Below are 12766 nucleotides of genomic sequence, written 5' to 3' on the forward strand. Positions count from 1 at the left end.
CAAAATTCCTGCTTCCTCGTCCTCTTCTTCTGTGAGAAGATTCTTCTCTTTCTCTTCACTTCGGCTTTTAGCTCGGCAATACTTTGCTATGTGACCGTATTTGCCACAGTTGTAGCAATTTGCCGATCTGCATTCTTTTGCGTAATGGCCGAGTTTGCCACACTTATAACATTCCACCTCGAACCTCGGCTGACTTCCTTGGCTACGATTACCTCGTCCTTGTCCACCTCCATGATCACCTCGTCCTCTACCTCGTCCTTGATCACCTCCATGATCACCTCGTCCTTTGCCTCGTCCTCCATGATCACCTCGTCCTTTGCCTCCTAATGTTCAGCCCTGGGTGTTCCGAGTTTCATTCAAATTAAGTTGCGCCTGTAATGCTTGATCAAGTGTATTCTTCATCTTCCTCCTCCTTTGTTCGTGGGCTTCGAGTGACCCAGCGAGCTCTTCCACTGAGAGGACTGACAAGTCCTTTGACTCCTCAATTACGCATGCGATACTCTCGAAATCATCTGTTAATGATCTCAAGATTTTCTCCACAATTCTACTTGCTGGCATTGACTCCCCATTCCTTCCGAGTTGGTTAGCCACCTTCTCCACCCGAGTTATGTACTCGGATACTTGTTCCTTATCCTCCATCTTCAAACACTCAAACTCTCCTCGGAGAGTTTGAAGTCGGATCTGTCTGACACGGTAGTTACCTCTGTGCGCAACCTCCAAGATCTTCCATGCTTCCTTTGAAGATGCAGCGTTTGCAATCTTCTCGAAGCCTGACTCATCCACGGCATTGTACAAAAAATACAAAGCCGATTTGTCCTTCACTCGTGTCTTTTCCAATGCGGCAATCTGAGCCACAGATTGGTCTTCGTCCTCCTCGGGTTCTTGAAACCCCTTCTCCACTATATCCCATAGACTTTGGGAACCCAATAGGGTCTTCATCTGTAAACACCAATTATCATAATTGATTTTCTTTGACAGTTGTGGTACGGTCATTCCATTAACAACCTTCGCCATTACTCTCTCTTTCTTCTTTCCTCCTCCTTCACAGGCACACACTATTTTCCTCTCACACTCGGCACTCAGAGCATAAAGCTCTGATACCAATTTGTAGAAAAAAAATAAGAGAGACGAGGTAATACTAATGTTGTGGGTGAACGTAGCAACTCACTGTATATTTTATTGAATAAGAGATGACCTTTAAATAGTCATTTTACAACGTACTGAACTAACAAGAAGATAATAAAATATCTTATCAAATCAAAACTTATCAAGAAACTATCTTATCTAATCTGAAACAAAATAACTCAAAAGATAAATCAAATAATTACAGATAACTTAAATGATATCTCGGATATCTCGGAATCTCTAGAAATTTAAGATTTTCCAACATACACTACTTCAAGAAGAGCCTCAGCCATCTTCCAAGATCTACCTCAAATGAAAACAAGAGAGGTTGTATGCAACACACTGATGTAAGATCCAAAAGTTTGGCAAGTCAACACCGCACCCCCGTGAAATGCATTATTGGCTTTTTCCTGACGCGCAATTCACTAACTTAAGACATCAGTCTTGGAATCTACATCTTTCCAAACTATTATTACAACTCATTACTAGGAGTTTTTTTTTTTTGTTTTTTTTATCCAAATTATAATGATCATAAAATATGTATATTTTAAAAAACAGTTCTGCAAAAAAAATTAAGTTGTCTTGTATGGGGATTATGTGTTGCCCTAATTTAAGTTTTTATGAAAAAATAGATTAAGTTGTGTATACCGTTTTAAACAAATGTCTTGCTTTAAAAATGTGACTTATGATTTATTATTATTTTAAATTTAAATTTAAACGAGACTTGTTTAAGATAAATCAAATTTAGATTTTTTTAATTTTTATTTTACTTTAAATGAAAGTCATGTTGTTTAGTTGGAGGATTGTGACTTTAATTTCTTTGTAATTAAGTTAATCCCATTATGTTTTTGAGTTAAGTTATAATGTGATTTTTTCTATTGTATGAATTTCACTTCTTATGTTATAAAGTATTTTAGTTTATTTTATTTAATTATGTATTATAATATGTGAGATAGAGGTTGTCACATTTATCACATAATTAAGTTGTTCATTATTTGAATATTTAGTATAGAATAAATTATATTAGAAAGAGAATGTTCATTATATGTGTGCTTATAGTTTCTATCAAGATTAGTCATTGCTCACAATAATGAATATTTTACACTAATATCATGATTAATATATATATATATATATATATATATATATATATATATATATATATATATCACTTTCATTTTTTTAAGTCGTGATGCGAGATGAGTCTCACCATGTGAAATTTTTTATTTAAGAAAAAAAATCTTAGATTAAAAACAAGACTTGTAAATTAAAAATAAAAAAATATTCAGTACAATTAATAATTATAGAAGTAGTTAGTAGTAAGTAAAATATTGTTTTTCAACATATTTGTATAATACACGAAAATAAGAACAATTAATAATTATATTAGACAAAAGAATATTTTCATTAATTGATGTTGGTGTGTAGAAATAAAAATTATGCAAGAAAAAATAAATTTCTTCTTCAAATTTTACCAAGTAATTAGAAGGCAGTTTAAACTAGAAATGATATGGTATATTAATGTTGGGATTAGACTTCAACCAACATCACTCTTATACATTTAATCACTCAAATCCTTTTTTGTATTTAATGTTAATGCCAACTTACTAATTTACTCAAGCTATAATTCCTTAGAAGAAAGATCCTAAATTCCCTTATTAAGGATATTTCTTGAATACTTAATAAACAAAATTATATTAATAAAAAGGGTTTAAGACAATTAATAGGTCAAATTTTATTTCTAAATACAAGTTTTATTAAGTATTTTGTTGCAGTTCTAGATTACAAAAGATATTTTTCAATATCTAATGAATCAAACATCAAGTTATGATTGATCACTCCACAACAAGTGTTAAAAGTAGAAACAAAATACTAACATTGAAATGAAAAACACACACACACACACACACACACACACACACACACATATATATATATATATATATATATATATGGTACAAATTACATGAGTGTTTAGTTGGTTACATCTAATCCCAACAAGAATGGACTTAACTCCTCAATGTCATGAAGAGCACAAAAAAAAAAAGATAAATCAAGGAAGATGGAGAGCCAAGGAGAAGATTAAAGATAATGAAGGAAGCCTTGACAACACTCCAAAAAGTCCTAAAACTCGTCCAAGTCAAAGTGGATTGAAGAATGCCTCAAATCCCCTTAAGGTAGTGTTTGTTTCCGGGAAAGTACTGTTCACGAGCAAAGAAAGGCGTGGAAAGTATTTGTTTGTTTCCCCTGATTTGGAACGAAGGAAAGGCGAAGAAAAGCGAGGAGAAGCACTGTTGCTCTCCTCGCACAAAAGGGAAGAAAGGAGGTGAAAGACACGTATGATTTGTGAAAATTCGAAAATGCCCCTCCCATGCATGTGCCATGCAGCATAGGATAATCGATTATGGTTGACAGAATTTCGACGCTGGTGGTTGGTGTTGCTCACTGATTCTCCACGTTCTCCACGGGCTGGTGACTCATTCTTGACGTTACGTGGCTGGTGGTGGCTACTGGTGCGTGGCTGGTGGGTGTTGGTGGTGAGTGATTGTGGAAGGAGCTCCTCCATTGAAGGTAAGTTTGATCTCATTTGTATATACGAAAGAGCATAATCGATTATGGTTGGCCACATAATCGATTATGGCCTTGTATAATCGATTATGGGTGAGGCATAATCGATTATGCAAGGCCATAATCGATTATACCTCCAAGCATAATCGATTATGCAGGGTATTTTCGCTGCCAGTGAAACCCGGAACGGCCCGTTCCAAAAATGCATTTTATGAGAAATATGCGAAATTAGAACGGGTCGTTCCACTTTTGGAACGGACCGTTCCAGGTATGTCAATGAGACATGGCAAATGAGTCCAGAACGGCCGTTCCGGATTCGGAACGGGCCGTTCTGGAGTCATTAATTTGTTATTAATGATGGTTATTTAATACCGTTTATATATATATATATATATATATATATATATATAATATTAATATTTAATATATAATACCTTAAATTAAATATAATTATTTAATATTAATATTAATATTTAATATATAATACCTTAAATTAAATATAATTATTTAATATTAATATTAATATTTAATATATAACACCTTAAATTAAATATAATTATTTAATATTAATATTAATATTTAATATATATATATATATATAAATTAAATATTTATTTAATTTATATATATAAATAAAATAATAATATTAAATATTAATATTTTTATGTTCTCACTTTGATATATATTAAAGTTCGGTTATATCACCCATCTACTTTGTAATGTTAAAAATTTGTTAATTTTTTAATTGGTAAAAATTAACTTGTACAATTAACAAATGTATCTTCATTTCATTCTAATTTATGTTAATGATTTATCAATTTTTTTAATTTATTAATTAACTTTCAAAAAATTTATTGTACATTTTTTTTATACTAATAAAATTTTATTATTTAAATATTGACATCAAAAAGTGCAAATATAAAAAAAATTAAGTAATACATATTTATAAAATTAAAATAATAACACTTTCATAAACATTAATAAAATCATGTTACAAAATATAATTATCATAATATATTTTGTTATTATTATTTATTATTATAAATATTATTATTTTCATTTTTATTAATATTATTATTATTATTATTTATTATAATTAGTATCATTATTATTTATTATGATTCTTATTATTTTTCTAATATTTATTATTATTCTTATCATTTTTTTATATTAAATTATACCTATTAATATAATTTTATTGTAATTATTATTAATTACAATAAATAATATTATACTCATTTTTAATCCAAGGGTAAAAGTGTAAATTATATATTCATCTATTAAATTTTTATTTTTTTCTATCATTAAATTTAAAGCAAATATTTAAATTAATTTATTTTTAAATTAATATTTTATAATTTTTTTTAGTTAAAATTTATATATTTATCTTTTAATTATAATAATTATAAAAAAAATTTAACCTAAGAGAAAAATAGTAATCTTTCACAATTATCAATTAAAAAATTTATTTTTATCTATCACATCAATCAATTCATTCACAAACTTTCACAAACTTTCTCTATACTTTTCACTTACTTTTCCTTAATCCAAACAACCTCACTTTCCACTCACTTTCCCTTCAAATCTCTCCTTTTCCACTCCCCTTTTTCCATCTTCAAATCCAAACAAAACCTAAGAGAGAGGAAAAAAGTGAGCAAAAAAGTGTCACGTCATAAAAAATGACACTTGGTACAAGCTAACTCATGCTGAACATAGGCACGCGAAATACAAGAGAAGACTTTCTACCAAGCTAGCATTAGACATAGGTAGAGTGACATCTGATGCTAGAGAGCCTAATGCTCTTTGACAAGATGGTGTCAAACATAATAGGAGTAGCACCCAATGCTGGTGTTCTTCAAGAAAGGTCTTCAAACCTTCTTATTTCTTCATTTCATGTATCATCTCGTACTTGTTCCAAATTTACTTTCTAATCAAATGTTAAACAAAAAATAAAGATTAATGATATAATTAAATGATGATAACCAATCATTTAATGATAAAAATAATCAAAAGGAAGATTAAATTAGTTAAAAATTAAAGAAGAGTTGATTTTATTAATACAAATTACTAATAAATCAAACTCAAAAGTATAAACATTACTATTAATTTAAGTTTATAAAATATTCAGTTAATAAAATAATAAATCACAAGTTGTATTTTAAAATACGACTTCTCTTCAATTACTCTTAATAAAAAAGGTATTAGTTGGTACACTGTCCTTTCATGGAAAAAAAAAAAAAAAGTCCCGCCTAAACCCATTCTCTCTCTCTCTCACTTTTTTTTTCTTTTGATTTTATTTTTTAATTTTCATTTCTCTACACATATTTTGCCTCTTCTTCCGCTTGCCATCTACTTTACCTATTCTTATTTGTTGACATAATTATTATCTTCTTTTTAAATTTGAATTCCAATATTAAAAATCTTATCTCTTAATAAAAATAAAGCAACATCATAAAGTTTTATTTTTAATTTTAATAGATGTGCAAAAACTTATTCTGAAATTATTTCATCTTCCCTTATGAATTATCTTCCTATTAGTTGTATTTAATTGTAAATATTTTTTTTTCAAAAAAAAATGACTACACAAAGAAAAACTTCAATTTAATTAATATGTGATTTAGCCTAAGCAAAGCCTATTGTTAGTTACTAGTCTACTACAAAGACAATAAAATTAAATAAGTTTTAAATATCTTGATTCTTTTTAATATATTTATTTTCTTAATGGTATATTTAAAATTTTATTTTCTGTAAATATTTGCCTTAATGAAAAATAAGACACTGAAGATGATATTCTAAAATGTAGATGTGAAACAAATAATTTTGTGCAAGAGTACTTGAAAATAATTTACACATATACGCATATATTATGAAGGTTTTTGAAATATATACTTTAGTAAAACTTACCAAAATATATAAAATCTCTAAAAATATATATAATAATGAATTATGCTAGAAAGATAAAATGTTAAACCATTACTATAAATATTGTTTAAATATTAGACCAAAAACAATGTGGTAATAAGCTTATATTATATAGTTAAAAAAATTACATTTAAAACTAACACACTAATAAATAAAAATACATTTCAACATGTTTTTAATCACTACTATTTTTAATAATTTAATTTTTTTATCTGAATATATCTAGTTAATAAAATACGTACCAACATTAGAGTTTGGGACAAATTTAACTCATGTCAATGAGAAATTAATGAAACTTAAATTTACTCGTATATAATCAACATAAAACTCGAGCTAAACTTATTGCTAAATTAATAAAGCACATTTGATTAGATATTAACCAAGTCAAACATGAATAACTTCCTAATACTTCTACTTTATACAAACAGCTGTATAATAAACCTCTCAATTCCCACCCAATCATTCCATGCATTGAAATACTACGAAAAAAATATTGTCATTCATAAAAATAATAATATAGGATAATCAATTTATCGACAATACTCCTATGCTACAGTTTGATTATACACTAAATCAAAAACCGGCATCCATGGCCAACTAAAAAGTCCCATTGCATGTAATGTGACCTTTTAGTTTTTAGACATTACTTGCTGTGTGATGATACAGACTTCGGCAATCTCATCTCATGGCAATTTACTAACTATCTTTTGATGCAAGTGTAGCTTTCAATCCGTACTTGGAGAAAACATCACTTAATACAGCCTTCTCCCTAATCTTTAACCTGCACCAGAATCAAACAAGTACACATGAGCAAAGAAAACAAAGCATGCAAGTCATGCTAACGCAATATAAAATGCACTGGGAAATCACCTTCTTGCAGATCCGGGAACACCTAAAACTTTTTTGGCTTTCTCTTTCGAAGTTGGTTTTTCTTTACGGCCATTTTCCTGTTTATCTTTGGCAAATGACTTTTCAGAAGCGGGGTTTCTGTCAACCTGGTCTGACGGAAGCGAAATAATTTCAGGACCGATCCTCATTTCCGCACTATCATCACCATCCACTCTCAAAGCAGTGACAGACTTTCGATTATCCTCATCATCTTCCTGTTCTTCTCCATCTATCTGATAGGCCAGGTCATTCAAATCATCTGAATTGGTCTCATCCCAGGAAGTTGGGGCAGAATCATCCATATTGGAATCCTCATTTGAATCTTCTTCAAAGGCAGCGGCCTCAAGTTTCGGAGCAGCACTAAGGTTTTCGCTTGATTTTAGAGAAGAAGATGAAGAATGTACATTTACAAGCTCACATTTTATCTGCTTCTGAATTTTACCAAAGGTAATAGTTTGTCCCGTGTATAACTCTACAAACCTGAGGGAGAGAGCAATGGAATTAGTAAGATACTAGCACAGTAAAACTTAAACTCCGTACCAGCAGCAAACTCTGTTAATAACAAAAGCACAATTATCAAAATTGCACAGACCCCTACACTACACATATACATTCTTTATATTTTAGCCAAGTAAAACAGCATGAAGAAGCTTGAATCAATCATCCAAGCAAAGAAAACTATCGTGCACTTATTTTATAAGTTTTCATGACCCAAATGAACGGAAACACTTTTGAGTGTTAGAGTCCTATGTCAAAATATTCAAACAGAGACATCAAATTTCATGAAAGAAATATCTTTATCCTGATAATTTCTTGTTACAATGATGTCATGCACTGCATGTATCAGACTAAACTTACTCTTCCGTTATTCTTCATTATTATTTTTGCTGGGGTTGGGGGTTGTAAGCAGACACAAGATTGAGGTTAGAACACACCTAGCCGCATCCTTTTCATGCTTGAAATCAACAAAAGCAAAACCCTTGCAGATTGGGTCCCTTGTCTTCTTGTTTCCAGTAACAGCCGGGACTATATTAATTATGCCTGGAATCCCTTGCAAAGCTGATTTCAGATCTTTATGGATGTTCTTTTTCTTTGGTAGGTTCACCAAGCGCACTCGACTTCCAATTCGAACAAGTTCTTCATCTGCAAAGTTCCATGGCAATGGATAGTCAGACTTCAAATTGTAAGCTCAGTGTAAATGAAAAGCAAACACTTTGCAACTCAATAGTCATTCTTGGACATTGATTTCTTATTCATCCAAAGGCTGACAAACATCGTGAAGAATATAAGACAGTATGATGAATTTGTATTTACGAGTCCTTAAATTCTTTTCAATCACCATAAAACAAAATGGAAAGTGCACTCCTCAATGAACAAATAATTCAAGGGGAATGGGTAACCAAAATTAGATTTAAAATGCATACGGAGAAATGCTAACAACAGACTCACTGTTTTCAATGCGCCTGTAATAATAAGTGAGTTCCACCTGAGTCTCATTACATAAAGAGCAAGTCCAGTGGGACCAACAAGAATATCAGTGTTGAAAAGACTGGTTTACAGCATTGTTCAATGTGCTTATATTTACTCATCTAACCACCCACATGGGAAAAAGTCTTATCTTGTCATACAGTCATACACAAAACTTTTAGATATAATTCTTCAAGTATTTTTGGTGTTACTCTCCCATTAGAATTGGAGTTTCACATTCATAAATAAAGATTTATATAACACAGGTTTTTCAAGGGTCTGTTTGGATAAACTTTTACATAAAACTTCTAGAAAAAAAAAAGGAAGAAAATGAAACCATAAACTAAAACAAGAACTTGACGTAAGTTAAAGATAAGTTTTTCGTGAAGCAAATATGAGAGAGTTTCTATAAATTAACTTATATAAAGATTAATTTAAGCTTATGGAGAAACCTATCTCAACTTTTCTCCTAATTTTATCTTCTAGAAGCTATTCGAGATAAGTTTATTTATACAGACCTCAATTCTAATCAGAAAACAATATCATAACCACCTAAGCAACTGCATCTTGTAGTAGTCACACAACGAAACTCGAGCAGTTTTATGAGCATACCCCGACATGCACGAAAGAAAAGAAAACTCCATTACCCAATTCACCCTTCCCAAGAAAAACACTTTACACTTACAATGGCAAGAAACACGACACATGACTAAAGAAATGAGCAAAACCACATCGCCAGTCACAGAATAATTTCAGTATTTCACCAAACAAATCAACTTTGAACTAATTAGAACACCGCAGCTTGAAGGGCGCGGGCGCAACACAAGAACAAAATTTCAAATTATTAAAAAAAAACGATTTTTAGTGGCTAACCTTTCTTCTTTTGAGTTCTTTCGTTGGAAGCATGCTTCACAGGGTTACTCTTAAGCCTCTTCAAGTTCTCAGCCTGAGCTATTCTACTCTGGCGCATTTCCTCGAGCAGCTTATCCTCAACCGAAGTGTCGTACACTTTCCCTTCACCAAAGCCCTTCGGTTTCTTCTCAAACCATTTATTCATCTTCTCCAGCGGAAGCATCCCCTCATCATCATCACTATCATCATCATCAAATTCTTCTTCTTCGTCGTCGTATTCATCACCAAAATCATCATCGTCCTCGCCGAAACCGTCGTCCGCTCCCGCGCGTTCAGCGCCGCCGCGCCATTGCCTCTTCGCGGTGGAGGTGACGAATCCGCCGCCGGAAAGGTTCACGCGGGGTGGCCGGAATTGTGGGAAGACGAGGCGCGAAACGAAAGAAGAGCGAGAATGAAGGGCACGTGCGGGTGGCAGAGAGTGACACGTGTGGGCGCGAGAGGTAACTGGCGCAGAATTGTACGGTGGCGGGAATGCAGTTGAACGGAGCATTCTTCTGCTGCTTCACCTCTTCGTTACCCACAAGCACACACGAACAGCGTTTATAACTTTTCAATCTTAAGTAACTGTTATATATTTTATTTTGAGGCTGTAGTAACAACAAGGTTTCGTGGTGTAGTTGGTTATCACGTCAGTCTAACACACTGAAGGTCTCCGGTTCGAGTCCGGGCGAAGCCATGATGCTTTTTTGTTTTTATCTTTTCAATAAATCTTGGGATTTATTTGCACTTGCTTTTATTTAACTAGTATTTTAATTCATAAGATAACAGATAACTCTTACATTTTGAAGCAAAAAATGATTTTCATCTTTTCAATAAATGTTGGGGAATTTTTTTTTTTTTGAACTGAATAAAATGTGTTGGTCTTTTATTTACTTATTAACTAGTAAGTTAATTCATAGGATCGATAACTCTTATATTTTATTCATATCGTTAAATAAAAGAAAAATAAGTATAAAATGTAATGTAAAATTTAAATAAAACCATTCAGAAGCTAAGTAAAGCTTTTAAAATTTTAATAGTTGTATTATAATTATAATTTAAAATAAAATAAACAATTGTATGAATAGTTTTAAAGAAGAGGAAATTCAATGTATTACAATGTTAAGAAACTTTTTTGATCATTTTTAATATGTTTTAAATAAATGATTAATTGACATAAATAACATTATGAATATATATATTCAATTTTTTTGTATGAATAGGAAAACTCTAATTTATTAGCAAAAAATATTATTTTTTATAATTTAAAATTATAATAAGGAGAGGATGATAATTTTTTCTAGATTGCGAAAATTAATCACATTTGAAGACAAAACAAAAACATAGATGATGAACTATTACAAAAGAGAGGGAAATGGGAACCTTATTCTTTATATTGTGTACTATAATTTTTATTATACTATAAAAAGGGTGGATTTATTTATTGAAGGATGGGCTATGATTTTTTTCCTAGATTTTCTTATCATTTTTCAAACAGCCCATTCCATAGCAGTTTGTATCTGGTTTGGGTCATAAATAGAATGAAATTCTTAGGGATGGGCTTTTGCTATGACAGCTAGATCAACCTAACACTAACACTAACAAACACAATATTGACCAGAAAGTAGAAACCAGGCTTTTGGATTTTGCAGCTGGACAAAAACTGAACCACCAAGGATTGTTTCACTGATGCCAGCACAATTATTTCCACACACACACACCCTTCATTTCATCAACTTGGAAATCATAAGGCCATTGATGATTTCACCACATGTCTTTCTGAGTGCTCCCAATAACCCCCATCTTGACTTCCATCCTTTGCCAACATCATAGCCTACCCCTTCTCATCACATGCCCATAACCACACACCTCCTGCTTCATATCTAACTCTAGCTACTTATTCTTAAAAAAAAAAAAAAAAATATTATGAATCTACCTTAATTTTACAAAATTAAGAATTACTCTTTACTTATATATCTAACATATCTTTTTATGTCAGTCTAAATAGTTTGTAAAACTAAAAATCTATAGTTGATTCTATAAACTCAACAATAATTATTAAAATAGACTGATGTTATTTTTAAAAAATGGGTTGTAGTTTAATGCAAGAATAAAAAACCAACTTTTAAAGTATTATTCATCGGTTACCAAATGCATCTCACACACACTCTCATTCTATGTGTGTGTCCATTTGCACATGTCTGCAATTTACCATTTTCTGATTATACCCTCTTAGAACATTTTATGAGTACTTAACAGCCATGCAACTCTGTCGGCTGATACCATACGATTTCACTTAATTACAATATTTTGCTCCCTACCAAACACTGTATATCCTGGTCCATGTCTCATGTCTTGCTTGAATTAATAATGAACCCTCCTTTATCTTGATTTGATTTATCAAACAATGTTAGTCGAGTAACAATAATTTCTGTAGATCAGAGCTTTCATGAGTTATCTGAAGATGTCATCATCTTAGGAAACCTAAACACATACACCAAAATGAATAAAAAGTTTTACACTTAACCTTTTGGCACGTTAAACAGAGACAAGCATACGTGACACCATATATACAACACGCAAATCATGCACGTTTGTGGGGGCGTTGCTGCTATTATTCATGTATTCAGGGATATAAATATTTCAGTTAGGTGGAGTTTTCCATCAATGTGTGTCACTGTTTGATAATTTTTTTCTTTAATTAGTTGAATTATACTGATGCAAAATATGGGTCAATGGTAGAAATTAAGAACTTGATCAAACAGTGAGCCCACTTAGTACTACTAGTAGACAATTCCATGTACCTTTCCTGCAAAACCCCAACCCTTTTACTCAAATTTCAGATGATGCAACCTTTGAATTTATTATCCAAGTTTCCCTTATCCATCCATCCAGGTTGGTTATG

General features: G+C 31.3%; 1 protein-coding gene and 1 non-coding gene across 2 annotated transcripts; one reads left to right on the forward strand and one right to left on the reverse strand.

The window, feature by feature from the left end:
- Nucleotides 1–7092: 7092 nt before the first annotated feature.
- On the reverse strand, nucleotides 7093–10408 carry LOC109800857 (RNA-binding (RRM/RBD/RNP motifs) family protein). The gene is made up of 4 exons (XM_020361766.3): nucleotides 9844–10408; nucleotides 8439–8646; nucleotides 7486–7983; nucleotides 7093–7396 (listed from the first exon to the last, which is right to left on the reverse strand). Exons 1-4 carry the CDS (start codon nucleotides 10370–10372, stop codon nucleotides 7312–7314), a joined length of 1320 nt encoding a protein of 439 aa, XP_020217355.1. The 5' UTR covers nucleotides 10373–10408; the 3' UTR covers nucleotides 7093–7311.
- Nucleotides 10409–10484: 76 nt separating this feature from the next.
- Nucleotides 10485–10558, forward strand: TRNAV-AAC (transfer RNA valine (anticodon AAC)). The gene has a single exon. It is a non-coding gene; the product is annotated as a tRNA-Val (tRNA).
- The last annotated feature ends 2208 nt before the right edge of the window (nucleotides 10559–12766 follow it).

This window comes from Cajanus cajan, chromosome 11, assembly GCF_000230855.2.
Source record: "Cajanus cajan strain Asha chromosome 11, NIPB_CcT2T_4, whole genome shotgun sequence".
NCBI lineage: Eukaryota > Viridiplantae > Streptophyta > Magnoliopsida > Fabales > Fabaceae > Cajanus > Cajanus cajan.